This window comes from Leopardus geoffroyi, chromosome C3 (assembly GCF_018350155.1).
Source record: "Leopardus geoffroyi isolate Oge1 chromosome C3, O.geoffroyi_Oge1_pat1.0, whole genome shotgun sequence".
Classification (NCBI taxonomy): Eukaryota; Metazoa; Chordata; class Mammalia; order Carnivora; family Felidae; genus Leopardus; species Leopardus geoffroyi.
The window spans coordinates 32854922-32873783 of record NC_059338.1 but is presented as its reverse complement, the minus strand read 5'-3'; the positions used below and the strand labels follow the sequence as shown (position 1 = coordinate 32873783).

The following is an 18862-nucleotide window of genomic DNA, read 5'->3' as shown; positions in this document are numbered from 1 at the left end:
TGACATTCTACTTACCTATTCTATGATTTTAGAACTGAATATAATTAGTTGACCATACATGAAGGAATGGATACCTCTCGAACAGACCTGTCAGAAAGATTCAGGCTTGAAGTTACACTGCAACAGTTACAAAGCTCAGGGATGAAGACAGTTGGGTCCGACAGCAGGTCACCTAGAACACCGAGGGAATAACTGGCTAATTATAAAAGAAGAGTCACCACCATGCAAAAGTTTAATTATGACCAATTTTATTTCATAACTGCATTGTTGGGCACTTTATGGTAGTATGTAGTTCATCCAATATTTGCGTTTGCATATTTTTTTTAAAAATCCCCAAACAACACTTTTATGCACAATGTCCTCCCAATAGTAGTCAACTTTAGAGATGATTTATACTGTAGCCTCAAGGATGCAAGAACACTGAAACAAATCTCAATGCTGGGTAGGTTTTTACAGATATCTGTCACCATGTCTAGCAAAAAAGCTCAAGATGTTCAGTACTTTTAACAGTTAGTCATTTAAAGCAAAAGAAATAACCTTTGGAAAAGTTCCATTTTGAACCCCTCATGTACCTTTTATAGAAAAAAAAACCTTTATGCATATTAAGTTGTGGACTTCATGCAGTTCATACTTGCTTGCTGTTTTAGGCATTGCTGTAAGTACTAAATCGTAACAGAGTCAAGAAGTCTTGTTTTTGGTATATGATCATTAGATGGTTCTCAAAATTACCACATGGAAGTTATACTTGACGCCTGTGGTGCATTTAGCATGCACAGGGTTCTAATTCTGTCCTTTCCTAAACATCACATAACCAACCAGAGGGTGGATTTGTTAAGGTACCTCATTAAGGCTCTCATCTGAGAAGTGAAATAACACAGAGACAAAAGAGACCTGGACATTTATCATATCAAAGAGGTAATCATTTGTGACTTTGCAATCTTTTAAGATAAAAGACTGCATGTTTTAAATTACTTAATTAAAGGATGGTTTGAAAGAAAAAAAAAACACACCTTTCTGGATAGAAAGCATCCAGCTAATATTGCTGTTCAGTACCTTGTTTAATTTTTTGGTATGTTTGCAGATCGCATCCAGAGCTACAGATATTCCACAGTGCTTTTCTGCCTCGTTCAAGTATAATAAAAGTAGAAATCTATAGAAGCTCTAAGGTTAAACAAACTGTACATCATACAAAAATTAACTTAATTTATAGACAGTCAAGGAGTATTGGCAATGCCCTTTATAAATCTTACCAAAGATTCATCACAAAGGATATTACAATCTACATATGTGGTCATCACCATACAAATGCCATTTAGATTTATGTGGTAGAACTGAATATCTGTTACATGTACACATGTAAAATCAGCATTTTGCACTATATACATTTCTTTTAAAGTAATAGTATTGTCAATACTAACCTAAAGTTCAGGATTTCCTTATTGCATATTTATTGTTGCTGAGGCAGTTAGTTATGATACAATAATGCAATATCCATAATTACTTTAAATAAACAAAAACATTTCTCCTGCCAACAATATAAAGGATTTTTTTTCTAAAATCACATAGAACATTGCTACATACAATTTTACACAAATACTGAAAAACATGACCTTAAGGCATCTGCTAGAAAAGCAGATGTGCATATTTATATGAACTAAATTATGCAGGAAAAATATTGCACAAAATCCTATTATTTTCAAAATAAAATGTGCATCTTTCTAAATACACATAATTCCCTATCATGACCAAATGAAAATGCGAAGCGGTTTGCTCAAAAACAATTCTGCCTCTTAAGTAAGCTTTAAGAAACAGACATGAACAAAGTACTGGGCGCGACACAGGAAAGATGTGAGTACTGACAGAGACTCTGTAAAAGCTATTTCCTTTTAAGAAGTGCTTTGGGGGATGAGATTTGGGTATTCGTTTTACTTTCTGAAACTTACATTCTCATTTACAAATATCTACCCAGAATCAGGGTCTGTTCCGCTAAACAAAATGGAATTTGCATTAGAAAATTTATTCATGAAAATAATCTTTTCCTGAAAATCCAGATTTTCTGCATGAGAAGGGAGATCTAGTGCTGATTCTGAGAACATTCACAGTTTTCTCCTCTTGATCATGAGTCTACTTCACACTATTTAAGAAACTAATTCATGAACATTCCTGAATTCTACCATCAGGATCTTAGCACAGAATCCTAACAACAGCACTGACACAGTTTTAATTTAAGAGGCAGGGACAGCAGAGACCGTTTCTAGAGAATGCTATTATCAAGATAAAGACAGTAAAAATTAGTTTCCATCAACATGCACCCACACCCTCAGTTAGCCCTAAGGTAAGTAAAGTGGCCCTCAGTATTGCAAAGAAGCATCATTCCATTATAGAGCCCTGTGCTGCCTGGTGAAAGGATTGAGCATAGTGGTGACAGACAATCAGATAAACAAGGACATTTAGTTTCTAAGAGCCTCTAAGTCTGTCCTTTAGAAATAGGTATCTTAAAATAGCAGCATTATTATACTTCATTATAATAATAAAGTTAATGAAATTGGAAATAGTACTGTGGTTCTGTACTTAGAGCATTTTCTGATTAAGCAGCCTTAAAAGACTTTTTTTGATGTTAGAATCTTGGGCTAATAACTTCTAAGCAAAATTTATTATTATTATTATTATTATTATTATTATTATTATTTATAATTTCTTTCCCTTTTAAACTCAAATGTTTTAATTGGTTCCTTCAGAGCAGAGACTAGGTTAATTATTTTATTTCCTAAAATCCTCAGATACTGTACCTTGCATACGACTGATAAAAGTCAATAAATACTTCCTAAGTGATGAGTTATCCATTTTTAATCAGGAAAATAATCCTGCTATATTTTGGTGCCTTTCTAAAATATGCTAAAGTGGGTAACCATCAAAATCTGCCACTTAACAACATACTGACTTAACAAAACGACAGCTTCTAAATTCACACACTACTCTTCCATCCCCTCCTGAAACACCACAAATGCAATATTTAAGGGCAAAGAGGATAAAAGCCATGGTGGGATTCAGGGAGAATTATGATGGTTTAGAGGCCATATGAAAGACTATTTACCAAAGCCAAACGTCCTATTCATTTATACAACTCTGTTGTGGAACAGATGTAGCTTCTTGGAAAAAAAAAAATTCAAATAGCAGGGGAGTTCACAAATATTTCATTTAGTTATAATAGAAAATATAAGCATAGCAGAAAATAAGATAATACTTTTGTTTATTTCAGAATTCATCTTCACTTCACTTCACTCTCCCTACATCCACCGCAGCACTGGGAAGTCTAGTTTAAGAGAAGACTTTGAATACTCAAAATATTAGTGATTTGAAATACTAATACTTTCAGATTAGTAGTCTCTTGGATACTAGTCTTTTGGATTCTTTCCAAGAACAACATGTACAGATTTTGTTTTTGCTGTTGTTTTTTTTTTTTTTTTAACACAGAATATAAAAGCTGACTTTGCATGTTAAAATAAGGCACAAATCCAGTTTAAAATACCTTCATGCAAACTTGCTTGTGAGTGGCTAAATACCCTCACAACACAGTTTTGTAGTCAAACATCTCATGAGGGGACTGGATGACAGAAGAACTTACATTTCTGAAGCCATGATGTCTATTAAGCAAATGGACTAAAACCCCAGCTTTACCTATGCTAACACTCACAATATTCCCATTCCCATGCCTCATTTGAACAGTCGTGTTAAAAACGGCTTTTTCTTTTCAAAAATTGTGAAGAAATATTTGCCAAGCAGATTCACAACCAGAATGACTTTTCCTTCTCATTTAAAATAGCTCTTCTGATAAGTTGACTTCTTTTACTATACGCTTCAACAAAGTAAAACGGAATTTTGTAATGAGTATATAAAGGCAAAATTTGACAAGAACCTTGAGTCTTGCTTTTGTCTTAATAAAGATTAAACCCTTTTTTCCTTAATGTATACTGAGTCCATCCTTATAAGGAAAATAAGACTTGTCTTCCTTTATAAACATGAATGAATAATTGTCCTCCGTAAAACATATCCACTTAAGATTTTGGGATGTAGTTGTAAAAAGAAAAAAAACCTGGTCAATTCTTTACATTATTTAAAGACTGACCTGAATAAATATTTTTAAGCAATGTTTTTAACAACACCCCTTCCAAGATTCCTTTTTTAACTCGCAAGTAAATTCTTTCAGCAAATGTTCTAGGGTACAGTCCTGATGAGGTTCTTGAATGGTTTCTCAAACATGTTTTCTAAAGTGACAATTTTTTAAAACTAATCATGATTGGGGATGTACAGAGTGTATACTGAATACACAAATACCAAATTAACCATAACATCACTGGTTTTTTTTCCTGACAAACTAGCTTATCATGAAGCAGTCAATGCATGATTCCTTGTGAGATGAATTTCAACATTTAACAGTGAATTTGAGGGAGAAGAGACAAATCTCCTATGCAGAAGAATTCCAAATAATTTATGTAGCTACTCCACCCTCTGGGAGAGGAAGCATAAGCTCTACTCCTTAAGAGTGGGCTATACACAGTGACTTCCTTCCAAACAAACACTACCATATAGGAAGGGAGGGGAGAAAGTGTAGTGGAGAAATCTAACACACACCACCTAAGCTAGGCTATCAAAGTCAACATGAACATTCACGATAAATCATGCTGACATTATGTACCTTGGATATGATGTAATGAAAGTGACACTTCACTTCTGGAATCCTCCTCCCCCAAACCCATAATCACAGTGTAGTCATGAGGAAAATAGCAGACAAATTCTATTAGAGGGACATTTTACAACTTATCGGACCAGATCAGTACTCTTCAAAACTGTCAAGGTCATCAGCAACAAGGAAAGTCGGAGAAAATGTCACAGCCAAGAGGCATCTAAAGACACATGACAACCAAATGTAATGTGGTATCTTGGATGGGATTCTAGAACACAAAAAAGACATTAGGGAAAAACTAAGGAAATCTGAATAAAGCATGGACTATCGATATTGGTTCACTGATTGTGGCAAATGTACCATACCAATGTAAGATGTTAATAATAGGGGAAATTGTGTATAGGGTTATATGGGAACTCTCTGTACTTTCTTCATAATTTGTCTATAAATCAAAAACTTCTAAGCTATAAAGTCGATTATTTTAAAAAGTAAATTTGAGATGATAAAAATATTTGATGTAGAATTATTAGTTAAGAAAAAAAAAGATAGGAATATTTCTTTATCAGGATAGTTCATGTTATGTTTGGCTTTCTGGGACTGGATTCCTAGATAGCAAAGGCATACAGAGAGACTGGGAAAAAAATTTAAAGTGTCTCATTTGTAAACAGAAGTCATCAATTTCACATTGTAATTCAGCACTTCATATATTTCACTGAGTGAAAGGTAAATGTGTACCTTTATACGTTTTGGAAAACATGGCTGCAGTGTCCACAAGAGAGCTTTTTAACTTTGAAAAATTAATTTTGTCCTTGATTCAATGAATAGAAAAAGGCATTATTGCTCTGCAGAACACTTATAACTTATCCTTCAAAATTTACAGGTAATTCCATAAATTATTAAAGTATGCTAAATATAGGCTTAAGATTAAGGCAGTTAGTGGGTCAACAGTTTCAGTAGTTTCAGGCTAGTTTTGAGAAGTTTTGATATCCTGATCAGTTCATGCTCAACCAGATTAGAATAGTAGCTACTGGTTATGTGCAAGGGTTATATATGCATACTTAGTTTAAATAAATGAATGGCATTAAGCACCAAATACTGGGAAATCATATGTTCAACATATACTTCCAACATACATACAAACTAGTACCTGATTTAAGAGCACAGTAGGAGAATTAGCTTTACATTTAAAAAAAAATCAGTCAATATATAATCACACTCACGAGATGAATGAGTGGGAAAAATGTATGCTCCAAATGAACAATAATTTTTTAGACAGTCCAACAACTGTCATTCCTACATATAATTCTGTTTACTATAGAGATTACATGGAATGCTAAAATGTCTCCATAGAAGCTTAGATGCACGTGACTCTTAACTGTTGATTTAAGTTTGGTTTCCACTTGTGTTTTCCTCTGAAATGTTTAAGTCTTGCTGGAAGGCAGATGTTATGTGACATAACGACACCACTTCATGAAGCAGTCCACTATCTTCTGAAGTCTCTTTGGCTTCTTTCCCTTCTTTCTCCCAAGGGACAAAAGTAGATGAATGTCGCCCAAGGCTGGGTATAAGCAGATCATCTGAAATCTGGCTTAGTGTTTCCTTCCTTTCTGTTTTACACTTTTCATCTTCGGAAACTTCAGGCGAAGCTAACTGGAAATCCAGTTCTGAAGCAGAAGCTGCCTTTTCTGTGACCGCGGGCCCCCTCACATTGTCAACACTGAGGTGTTTTTCATTGTTTTCCTCTTTCAGGATAAACAGAGAATCTGTCCAACCACTAGAGGGAACTCGCTTCCGGGGAGATGGAGGAAGGTGTTTGCCATGAAGGGCACTATCATCTTGCCCGAGATGCCACTCTACTTGGTCACCAGAACCACTGCAAAGTAGGGTCAGATTATTCTCACTAGGTGCATTGGATTTATTCTGAAAGCAGAAACCACAAATTCAGAAAAATTTTAATGAGTCTATAGTATTACTTCAGCAAATTATTTTCCAGTTTGAAATAAATATTAGTATCTTTCATGGCTGGGAACTTGAAGTTCCTCGCAGAAGAAATAGAGCATCAATAGTGAATTCTGAATACCTGCAAATGGCTCTATTAACAAGAAAATATATAAATATATGTCAATAAAGATGAAAAATTAAATAAAAATAACTTGCCAAGAACCCCCAAAGAACCCAAAGAACCCCCCCAAAGAACCCAAACAGACCAGCTACCTCGTATAGTCAATGCCAAGTTCTGGAATTACTTACAGTCACAACATGGTTGCCATCACTCATACTTCCATCTCTTGTTTTTTAAAACATTCAGTTCAATTTGTTTAAAACACTGCTCATTTTTAAAGTAATATAATAAAAAAATTACTTGAATTGATACATTTATTAAACACTTTTTTGAAGATCCAGGAAATATAGAAAAAAAGTAGAAACATTTCAGATCTAAAAAAGTGCCCAAAAAAGACAACTATAAAATCAGATCGTAAGACACTATTATGCTTGATAAAAGAATATTTTTTCTTTTTTTGATTTTTCTTTTAAAATTCTTTGATGTTTATTTATTTTTGAGTGAGAAAGAGACAGACAGAGTGTGAGCAGAGGAGGGGCAGAGAGAGAGGGAGACACAGAATCCGAAGCAGGCTCCAAGCTCTGAGCTGTCAGCACACAGCCTGATGTGGGGCTTGAACTCACAAACTGTGAGATCATGACCTGAGCCAAAGTTTGACACTTAACCTACTAGGCCACCAGGCACCCCAAAATAAATTTTTTTTCAATTAATGACAATAACCACTAGAATCGGACACAAAATTGGAAAATACTGGAATTTTTCGTGGTTAAATTTTATATTTTTGAAGATTTGACTACTTACCTGTTTGAGGTTAAACGCTTTGACCATCTAGGACTATATATAACATGAAGCAATTCACAGCAAAGGGTAAGTATGTTTTCATTTAATTTTAAGGCTGAAAAATCAACTAACCGTAGGTTTGTAATCAATATCGTCCATTGATCTGAAGAAATCCAAGCTCTTCGCTGCTGCCAGCTTTCCTTGGTCAGAGCTGTGTGTGCTCAGTGTATCTAAGATCTCTCCTAGTAGGTCCATTTCACCTGAGTAAGGAGTCTTTACTCTTGCTTCAACGGAGTCATCGCTTTCATAAAAATCAGCAGAAGCTTCTTCTCCATCTTCAGAGGATAACCTGGAGGAAAATGAAGCACTTCCTAGTAGTTATGGTCACGCACACGGCATATGAGAACCTTCCCCCGGTTACATTCAAGCAGTGAGAGAGTCTTAAAACCAAAGTGCTTTTCAGTGGAACAACAGCAAAATGGCTAACTGGTTCATGGTCAAATTCTTCATAGAGATGTGTATATACCAATTCAAATATGGGAAATTTTGAGTACATGCACAAAGAAAAAACAAACAAATAGCTATGGGTCCTTAATCTGGAAGCAGAAGCAGGGCTTTTCACACAGTCTAATTCTGTGGGATTTGGGACATTAGCCTTAGAAATAGTAGACGGAACACTTGGAGGATTCGCTATAGCCAAGTTAACTCTCAATATTGGTATGTGGTTTTCTCTTTATTTATTCACTTATTTTAGAGAAGAATGCATATGCCTTTATATAGACAAAGATACACTTCACAGAGAAAAAAGAGTCATTCCCTATGTCAAACTTGTTTAAAAAAATTAAACACCTACTATTATCATTTTCCTTATTTATAGTAAAATTATTTTTAACATTTTGTATTAGAATTTCACCTTCTGATATCACCATGGACTTAAACCCCTCCTATCCCCATGACTCAATTTATTTTAATTGACTATTATCACTGTTCCTGCCATTTAACCTGCCCCTCTTTACTAGGTGGGTAGGAGCCTAACTTGGGTGGGCTTCTAGCTCTCCTTTAACACTATTCCAGATATTTCTGTAGGCATCATTATTTTCCAAGAATAAGATATTTCAAGTCTATCTTTCTTCCCATCTCAAGATTCATCCCCCATGAGACTCCACTGAGCACTGGCTCTTTTTGCTGAAGAACACCGTAAGGCAGCAAAATCTGATCTCTAGGACTGTACATTCTTTCAACTATCTTTTGAAATCCTAGAACTCCTGCCTTTTGGCCACAACACTTAGTAGGATTCTAAAATCCATCACGACTTACTTGCTTGCTCTCTCGTCATGGTCGTCATCATACAGAGCACTATCAAGGCTCTTAAGAGGTCTTTTCAAGCGTCCCTAGAGAGGGGAATTGACAATAAAGTGGCATTAGTAGTTTAAATAAGTCTTTTTCATAAATTTTAAAGGAAGAATTTTATTTGGCAAGGAACACTTTTATTGTATGACTTTTTTAAATTTTATTTTTAATGTTTATTTATTTTTTTGAGAGAGAAAGAGAGAGAGTGCGAGCGGGGGAGGCACAGAGAGAGGGAGACACAGAATCCAAAGCAAGCTCCAGGCTCTGAGCTGTCAACACAGAGCCTGGTGCGGGGCTCAAACCCATGAGGTGTAAGATCATGACCTGAGCCGAAGTCCACCGCTTAACTGACTGAGGCATCCAGGTGCCCCATGACAAGAACACTTTCAAAAGAAATATGCATTAAAGGTTTCTGAATATTACCCAACAACTTGACAAGCTGTTCAGTTATAAGGGGAGAGAATCAGGCAATATTTATGTCAACATTTACAGCTCAAACTAGTAAAGAAGAACAAATCACTGGATTGGACACACACACACACACACACACACACACACACACACACACACACTGATCCGGTCTGTCAGTCCCTGGTTTAAAACTACTTGACTTACAATCAATCATATCCCCATGTACTTATCCCCCAGTTTCAATAAGCTTCAATATTTGCCAATCTTCTTTCTTTTATCCCATCTCTCCAATTATTTTAAAGCCGTGCTCCTCCAAACTGAGTATGCATATAAATCTCTTGGAGATCATGGTGAAAACGCAGATTCTGGCTCTACAGTGGTTCTAAGGATGAGGCCGGAGTTTCTGCATTTCTAATAGGCTCTCTGATGAAGTTAGTGCTGCCTGATCTGCACGTTATTTGCTGAATAGCAAGGCTTTGAACCAAAGCTGGACAACCCATCATTTCACCTGGAAACACTTCATTGTGTATCTTTAACAGATAAGTGCTCTTTAAACACAACCAAAATATCATTATCATACCATACAAATTAACAATTATTCTTTAACATCCTCTATTCTCAGGCCGTTTTCATATTCCCTTATCACCCCCAAAATATTTTAGTTTGTTTATCTGGACCAGAATCTCAACAAGGTTAACACTGTATTTGGTTGATGTGTCCGTCAAGTCTCCTTCAGAGACTATCCGTTCCACTTTCTCCACCCTTTATGCCATTTGTGTCCCTAGACATGTGATTTGATCCTCTTCCTGTAAACTGGCAGTTACCTCTGGAAGCTTGGATAGATTCAGTTGCTGGGTTTTTGTTTTTCTGTTTTGGGCAAGAACATGTTATAGGTGTTGATGTGTTTTTTTACTGCAGCAGATCATTCAGACCAGGAGGCACATAATGTTAAGATGTCTCACTTTCGGTGGCACTAAGATTGATTAATGGCTCCAGGATTCAGGTTGGCTCATACCATCCACTAGGAATTTTTGTTCACTTGATGGTTTTAGCATCCCGTGATAATCCTTGGGTAAGTTAACTATGCATTAGGGGCTCCAAAATTATGCTTTTCAAAAGCATTTCTTCTATCTTTATTTGTTGGCATTCTACCAAGAATTTTGTCCTATTAACTATTTTGAAATTCAATGTGTACAGGAGAGGTAGGATAAATCCTTGATTCTTTCTTTTGCTTAACAATTTCCAGAGTAATGAGTTTATACCTAATGATCTCTAAAAGTGAGCTGTGAGGGTTTTTAAAAAGGCATCATCATTTGTACATATCTCATATGGCTCAGCCTATCACAGTAGATTCTTCTTGATGTTTGATGTCCCGTTATTAAACTATACCATGATTACATTTTAAAAATGGCTCTTAACGTTCAGAGATATAGCTTGAATACTTGCAGGTTAAATGATGTGTGATGTGCTATTGGGTATTGACTTCACAATAATCCAGTGGTGGAGAGGGATCATGGGTGGAGCTGGCACTGAAATAAGATTGACCACACGTTGATAATTGTTGAAGCTGTATGAAAGGTATCCAAGAATTCTTCCAAGCTTTTCTTTACTTTAACATGTTTGAATTATGTTAAGTGTTCTTTCCACACTGAAATAACTTGTTTTTTTAAATGGTCCTATCTTTGATCCAGTGTTAGTCCACTCAGGTTGGCTCTTGTGTCCTTTAAACACAAGTGACCTCAGAGGTTCTTTAGTAAGCTTCTTGCTTTTGGCCCAACATAATGTCTCATTTCAACTTATACATTTTTTGCATCAGACCTGGGATCAGTCGCTTCCTGTAAGAGTTTTGGTTTCTGTAAGTAGGAAATGGCATATATTTATTTAATTTTTTTAAAGAAGTTTTTTTTTTAATGTTTAATTTTGAGAGAGAGAGAGAGAGAATAAGTAGGGGAGAAGTAGAGAGAGAGGGAGACAGAGAATCTGAAGCAGGCTCCAGGCTCTGAGCTGTCAGCAGAGCCCGACGTGGAGCTCGAACTCATGAACCATGAAATCATGACCTGAGCCAAAGTTGGACGCTAAACTGACTGAGCCATGCAGGCACCCCAGGAAATGGCCAGAGTCTGAGTGCTATAGGTGTCCATGGCTGCAAAGCGTCCTTTTGAACGGATGGCAGCAAAACTGAAATTCGGAGACTTTAACCATGACATCACCAGAGAAGTTTCTGTCTTCCAATTCTGATCTCCCAATCTAGATAATTGTTTTCTTCTTTTCCTTCTCCTCTTCCTCCTCCTCCTCCTTCTTCTTTTTAATTTTGAGAGAGAGAGACAGAGACAGCACAGGGGAGAGAGGCAGAGGGAGAGCAAGAGAGAGAGAAAATCTCAAGTGGCTCCATGCTCAGCGCAGAGTGGGATGTGGGGCTCGATCCCATAACCCTGGGATCACAAACGGAGCCAAAACCAAGAGTCAGATGCTCAACTGACTAAGCCACCCAGGCACCCATGATAGCTGTTTTCTTCTGTTGCAGCTGTAAAGAGTAAGCAAATTTCTGGAATTCATAATTCAGGAGTAGATCCCTACTCGTCTCCCTCCTCTATGCCAGTGCTGAGAGTAGTAGAAAGGAAAGAATGTATAGAGAAATATGTTCTTGTAGCCCCTGCTCAGAATGTGTAGTGAGCTTCTCCACAAGTTTGGTTACTAGCTATGTATTTGGGGCCTGTAACTATAATATCATTTTATGACTACAAGTTTAAAGTATATGAGGAAAAGTAATTTGAGGAATGGCCTAGGAACACAACTACCACTTACAATATTATTTCTGTAGGAAAAATACATTTCTTTCTCCTCCCTCCAAAACTCACAAAATATAATTCTTTGTGTCAAAAAATCAGTCATCATTATAACACTGACCTCCGTATAGGCTTAACATTATGCCAGCTAGGGGTCTTGCATTCAATTCTCTCTGAAAAACAAATCAGAACTAAAACCAAACGAAACTATGAGGAAGCTGAGACTTCATGCTGCTATTTAAAAAATAAAAAAATATTGACTATTTAAGAACTAATACAAAATGGGGCACCTGGGTGGCTCAGTTGGTTAAGTGTCCAATTCTTGATTTTGGCTGAGGTCATGATCTCACAGTTTGTGAGTCTGAGCCCCGCTTCGGACTCTGCATTGACAGTGTGGAGCCTGTTTGGGATTCTCTCCCCTCGCCCTCTCTGCCTCTCCTCTGCTCACTCTTGCTCTCTCAAAAAGTAAACTAAAAAAAAAAAAAAACTAAGAGAAAGAACTAATACAAAATAAGATAATAAATACATAGCTTAATATTTACGTTCGTAGAGTACATTGCAAAGCACTCTCATATACACACACAGTGGGGCTAGGTTCTGGGAATACAGAGCTGAGTTAGGCTGAGTCTCTGTCATTGAGTAGCTCAGAGTCTAATAAAACCCATGATAAATTCAGAAGTACACCACAGAAGCTCCATAATTTGCCCAAGCTCATACAACTTATGGAGAACAGGATAGGTCTTTCTCTCCTGTGTTGCCAATCCCTTGTTCATTTTCTCCCACAAGTTACTTTTATATTCTATCTACGTCTGCCTAGATTCTTGGTTTTTGTTTGTTTGTTTTGTTAATGACAACTTTTTTTTTTATGAAGCTACTTCACATATTTGTGAAACTCATACGTTTGAATTTGGTTTTATATGTCCTAGCTAGGTGACAGTTCTATCAATTTCTACATAGGGATGCCGTTAAATGGTGTATCTTGTGATGAATTTTCACAGCAGAGTTAGTTAAAATCAAAATTACAACTGATTAATGTTTTCTTTCCTGTGAGTGTTAAGCTTTGTACTGCGCATATTCTGAGTACACTTTCTTACAAATTGTTTGCCTTTTTCTTTTAATTTTTTTTCCTAATGTTTATTTATTCTTGAGACAGAGACAGAGTGTGAACAGGGGAGGGGCAGAGAGAGAGGGAGACACAGAATCTGAAACAGGCTCCAGGCTCTGAGCTGTCAGCACAGAGCCCGATGTGGGGCTCAAACCCACGGACCGTGAGATCATGACCTGAGCCGAAGTCGGACTGAGCCACCCGGGCGCCCCTGTTTGTCTGTCTTAAACAAGCTTCTAATTAGCAGTTGCTGACTATGTCTCAAGCAGTAGGGACGGCAGCCTCTGCATATGAAATGACAACGTCCAGACACATAGTGAATATGTCAACTGCTTGATGACATCAAATTATGTAATTTGTTAAGGTCACACACCCACAAAAGAAAAACAAAAGGAAGAAAAAGCTCCAGTTTGATTCATATGCAAGATAGAGAAAAATGGCAGCTTATTTAGCAAAAGCATCATCAGTTTTTGAGCTTTTATGAACCCAGTTTATCCCTATGTTAATGTTTCTGGTAGACTGGGACTCAGGGATTGTGCTTTCGGGGGAAATAAAGGATTTTTTCCACTATGCCCAGAACATACAACACTGGGCAAAAAGACCCGGTCACAATTTTGTAAATAGAAAGCTTTTATGGATAATAGGTAGCAAATAAGCTTAGACTGCAGATATTACGTATTCTTTAGGATCTAATACATAGCCAATAACAGCACATCTTTACCTGGATTCATAAATCACAGATATATCATTATTGAAAACCTGCCTATGAAACTAGACAGAAACTGAAATATAAATGGCTAAGAAAGAGAAAAATAATCTCAATACACAAAATAAAAATAAAATCTAAATATATTTATAATGTAAAACATATGCTCTTTTTCTTTTAAAAAAAATTTTTTTTAACGTTTATTTATTTTTGAGACAGAGAGAGACAGAGCATGAACGGGGGAGGGGCAGAGAGAGAGGGAGACACAGGATCGGAAACAGGCTCCAGGCTCTGAGCCACCAGCCCAGAGCCCGACGCGGGGCTCGAACTCACGGACCCTGAGATCATGATCTGAGCTGAAGTCGGACGCTTAACCGACTGCGCCACCCAGGCGCCCCTATGCTCTTTTTCTTAATACAACTGACTTTTGGGAAGAGGTATGCATGTTTATTTTTCTAACTAGAATGATAATAAGCAGGTGCAAATGCTGGTGGAATGAATTTTGTGTATCATATGGATTCATAGAAAAAAATCTATTTCCGACCTGGATAGAAATCTCACAGTAAGAAGTGCATAACAGGAAAGTTTCCAAGGGTCAATAAACACTTTCATCATAAATTATTATCTACAAGTTCCTGAAATAAGCACCAAGACACTTATAATGTGGCCTATAGCTGGGAACAGATTTTTTTTTTTTAAGAATGATTACAAAGTGATTAAGAGATGACATGGTACAAAAAAAAAAAAAAAAAAATGAAGGAAAGAAAAAAAAAACCCTCTCTTCTTCTTTACTGGAAAAACTCCTACTTATGCTACAAAGCCTTCTCTTCACCTGCCCTCTGTGTAGCCACGTATTGGCCAAACATCTGGCCAATGTATCAATTGCACTGCGTTACTTGTTTGTGTGGCCGCCTGCGTGGCTGTACTCTGAGCTCTCGAGAAGTGTGATCCACCTCATGTTCTTTGTGACCTCTGAGCTCTTTTGTATGCCTTCTCAGCACGGAAAACACTAGTACGTATATAATAGGTGCTTCCTGGATGTCAGTGGGATAAAGAGATGCCAACAAGTCAGAGGAAAATGAAATGCAGCTGCTGCCTTATTTTTAAGGAGTGCAGAGAAGCAGCTTTTAGTCGGTTTTCAGTAAATATTTGTTGAAGGAAACAAACAGAAAAGATAAATGCCTTTGTGTTGCTCTTTATCTGTCAGGTCTCGCAAGACCAGGCTCTGCCTGCCCTGCCCACTTTAGTCACTTTGTTCTAACTCACAAGGCATCACCACGGCCTTCTTTCAGTCCCTTATGGTTGCCTTGACTTATTCCACCACAGGACCTTTGCATCTGCTGATGCCTCTCCCTGAACAGCTCTTCTCTTACATTTATTCCCCTTCCCATCCCCACTATCTCTGTCTGTACCCATCCATTCTCATTTGAAAATCTAAGTCTTCGCCCTGTAGAATGCTACGGCCTCTAATCTGCTAACAGAGAGATCTTTTTAAACTTAACAATGCTACACTCCTCTTTAAGTGAATCCTCCAGTGGTTCCTTACAGTTTCCAGAATAAATATTGTACCTCTTACCTTCGCCTAGAGGGATCTGGCTCCATTAGCCTCTGAAGCCTTCACTTGCCATACAGACGCCTGCTCCGTTACCACCACACCCTCTTCCTTGCTTGTAGGTTTCCCGTGTTTTCTGCCTCTGACACACGTGTTGATGTGTCTACCAGAACGTCCCTCTCCGTGGTGTTTCCCCTCTTTTTCTAATTATCCTCCGTGCCCTGGCTCACGAGTTCCCCTTTCAGGAAATACCTTCTCAGTCATCTCGTGTGTTCCTAGAATACCTGTACACGTATTTCTCATGGGACTTGTCCATCCCGCTGTACTGTGGTCATGGTTAAATTCTCTCTCCCCCACTGTACAGCGGTAGATTCTTGATGGCAGGTATCTTGCTAATTTACCTCTCATACCCTCAGAACCAAGCACCTGTGTGATACATATTCGTGTCAGAAAAACTGTAAAAGACTTTGAAAGGAACAAGAGTATGGAGTGTCCTACCCGTGGAATTCTGGATGGTGTTTAGAAGCCTTTGTGGGGTTATCTGATCCTACCGTACTCTGCATCTTTCATTGCCTTTATCTACCTTGCCAGGATAACACTGCACACAAATCAACAACCAAGGAGTAGTTATTATGGAACAAAGGCTGGCGATATTTGTGTGGAGCCAATGGCAACAATGCCTTCCCAGGAAAACCTGCCTGGTGCCTGCTTGACAGAGTCTAACCTTACAGGTACCCTTCCATCAGGACAGGGACCAGCAAATTGGGAGAACTTTTCAAGAGAAATTCACCCTAGTTTATAGGTATTTTAGATAGAACTTAGAAGATGTCTTGGCTTAGTTTCCTAGCCTCAAGATAGGAAAGAACAGACTTTTATAAGCCCAAACCAAGATTTCTTATGAAAACTTCCAGAAAGAAGTAAATTCTGTGGCCTTGTGCTGGTCAATACTGCATGGCTCAAGATTTATTAAGAAAAGTCAAGAAGACTTATATGGTTAGTTAATTATCATTCTTGCTGTTCCAATATAAATAATCAGGACAAACCTAATGAGAATAGGCTTCTTCTTCTTTTTTGATCACAAATAACCTTTGAGATTATTATTACAGGAAAAACTGTAAAAGATTTTGAAATGGGCAAACAACTACTTGTGTCCTGTCAAAGGACTGTTGGGAATTGCCTAGCATTTCTTTCCAGGATTATCTGATACTATAGAGGTTCATACCATTCATAGTCTCTGACTATTTGCAACCCTACAGGGACAGAAGTCAACCTATGGAGGTCTGGTGGCAATACAAAAGTTTTGTGTCCATAGAGATGAATTGCGTCCAGCATAGATGTAATTATTATGGTGTGGATTTTGGTGGTTTTGGTATCTGTTAACATATATGCTTCAGTATTCCTGTCTTAAGTATCTGTTCTTTGGATTATCTGTTGTATCAGTTTTAACATTTTACTATTTCCCTCATTAGTTAATGAAAAAATAAAACAATGGAGTTGTATAAAATTATTCCTTAAAGTAGGCATTTAGTGTTTCCTGAATAAATGAATACCTCCATACACAATAGGTCGTTTCTGTTGAGTATTTAAATGAATTCAAAAACTGATAAACTATGTGACGTAAAGAAGTAAATGCTATCTTAATTGCTTATGTGACATAAGCATTTTCAGTGTCCAGGAGGTACAGAAAAGCACTATATTCATTTGTTCACTCAACAAAGATCACAGAAATGCCTTCAATGGGCTAGGTCAGGGTACAATGATGACTGAGAACAAGGCTCCCTGCCCTCATGTAAATTAAATTCTAATAAGTTGGACATAAATTGAATAATCATAAAATAAATATAAAATATAAATGATGTTTGGAGTGAGCCTTGAAAGGTCAGTAGGTGTTAAGTAGACGATGATAAGACAGAACAAGATGTGCAAAGGTCCTGTGGTGGGATGATCATAGAATATATAATGGAATGAAAGACCGCTATCAGAGGGGGCTATAACCTGTGCCTGTGCACAGGGTTCTTTAAGGGTGCATTATTTTGCAATTAGCTTTTTGATCACTAGATGGCAGAGATATACTAAGGTGGCAAAAAGCTGACTAAATTTAAATTTATGGAGGGTTTTAAGGAAGTGGGGGAGATCAGAAAATCTAGCAAGAAAAAGTGGGAGATGAAAAATTGGTTGGGGTGGGGGCACAGGCAAACGACACACCCCAAACTTGCAAGATCTGATAATGGAGAGTAACAGAAAGACAATTATTGTTTTATTTTCTTTCAACAAATATTTGAGAACCTACTGAAAGCTGCTATTGTGCATTCCTTAAAATGAGGTAGTAACCACATCTCAGTTTTCAAAAATTCTTAGCATTTCTTCCTTCCACAAAGATCCATTAAACACCTGTTACCCACACTACTGTCTTCCATGCTGTGAGGCGTACAAAATAAAAAGATACCCCTCCTTTCAAGATTTTCAATAAATATGTGGTAAAAATGCAAAATTATTGAATATAATACAGTAGTTATAAATACGAACTATCCTTCATTGTAGGAATATAACTGAACTCAAACTTTTTGATCATAGATGAAAACTTATTTAAATGACCATTAATACCAGTCATGATTTATGTCAAATTATAATATTTACAATAAATAGGTTCAGTCAACATACTAACAACAGTAACAATATAGGACTGTCATTACATACTATAAATAATGGCAAATTCTGGGATCAAATAAAGAGGTTTCAAAGTTGCTGTATGGTCATTTCACAATGCAATGGTCATTTCACTGTTTCACAACTGCACTCACAGGCTGTACAAATTAGCAAGTAACTTAGCATTTGCAGCTTTTGTGGGAGCCAGTACTACATGAGAAGAAGGTACATCTTTTGAATGCAAAAAGACATCAGAAGAAACAAAATAAGTAGAGTTTTGGAGAATTTGACATCATTCTAGTACGAGAAATTAAAAATAAGATGGGGCACTGGATATCATAGGTCCTCCATCAGACTCCAACTAGGTTCTACCCACATACAATTGGAAAAGAAAAATTTGCTCACATGGAGATGTGAAGTGTAAAATTCACATCTAGCATAAAGATTCATAAAATTTTGGAAGTAAACACTTGTATAGCAAGGGATGCTTATTAAGCATGTGAGAAAATACTACACTAAAGCAAAAGGGAAGTTTTCAGCATGATATAAAATTTATTCAAGAAGATATCTTACTAGAGAAGTTCAATCTCTAGCTAGACATTGAATAAAACAAAACAAAAAAATGGACTGGTAAAAACAAGGAGGAAAAGCATTTCTGCATTTCTTATGAAGGAAAAACCACAAGCAAATGTACGCAGAAAGTGACAGAGGCAGAGGGTCCAAGTCATGAAACCATCAAACTTAACTTTGAAAGAGACTTCAAGAAATAAGTTTGGTTCA

At 37.0% G+C, this 18862-nt stretch overlaps 1 protein-coding gene across 3 annotated transcripts in view; it reads right to left on the bottom strand.

Moving 5' to 3' along the window:
- Positions 1 to 231: 231 nt before the first annotated feature.
- The window catches only part of DENND1B (DENN domain containing 1B), a 268067-nt gene continuing 249436 nt past the window's right edge, over positions 232 to 18862 (bottom strand). For all 3 annotated transcript variants that reach the window (XM_045456663.1, XM_045456662.1, XM_045456664.1), the window contains 3 exons: positions 8844 to 8917; positions 7659 to 7875; positions 232 to 6604 (listed from right to left, as the gene is read on the bottom strand). In XM_045456663.1, coding sequence (XP_045312619.1) covers positions 6068 to 6604; positions 7659 to 7875; positions 8844 to 8917 — 828 coding nt within the window. In that variant the 3' untranslated portion in view covers positions 232 to 6067. The remainder of the gene's footprint in view (positions 6605 to 7658; positions 7876 to 8843; positions 8918 to 18862) is intronic.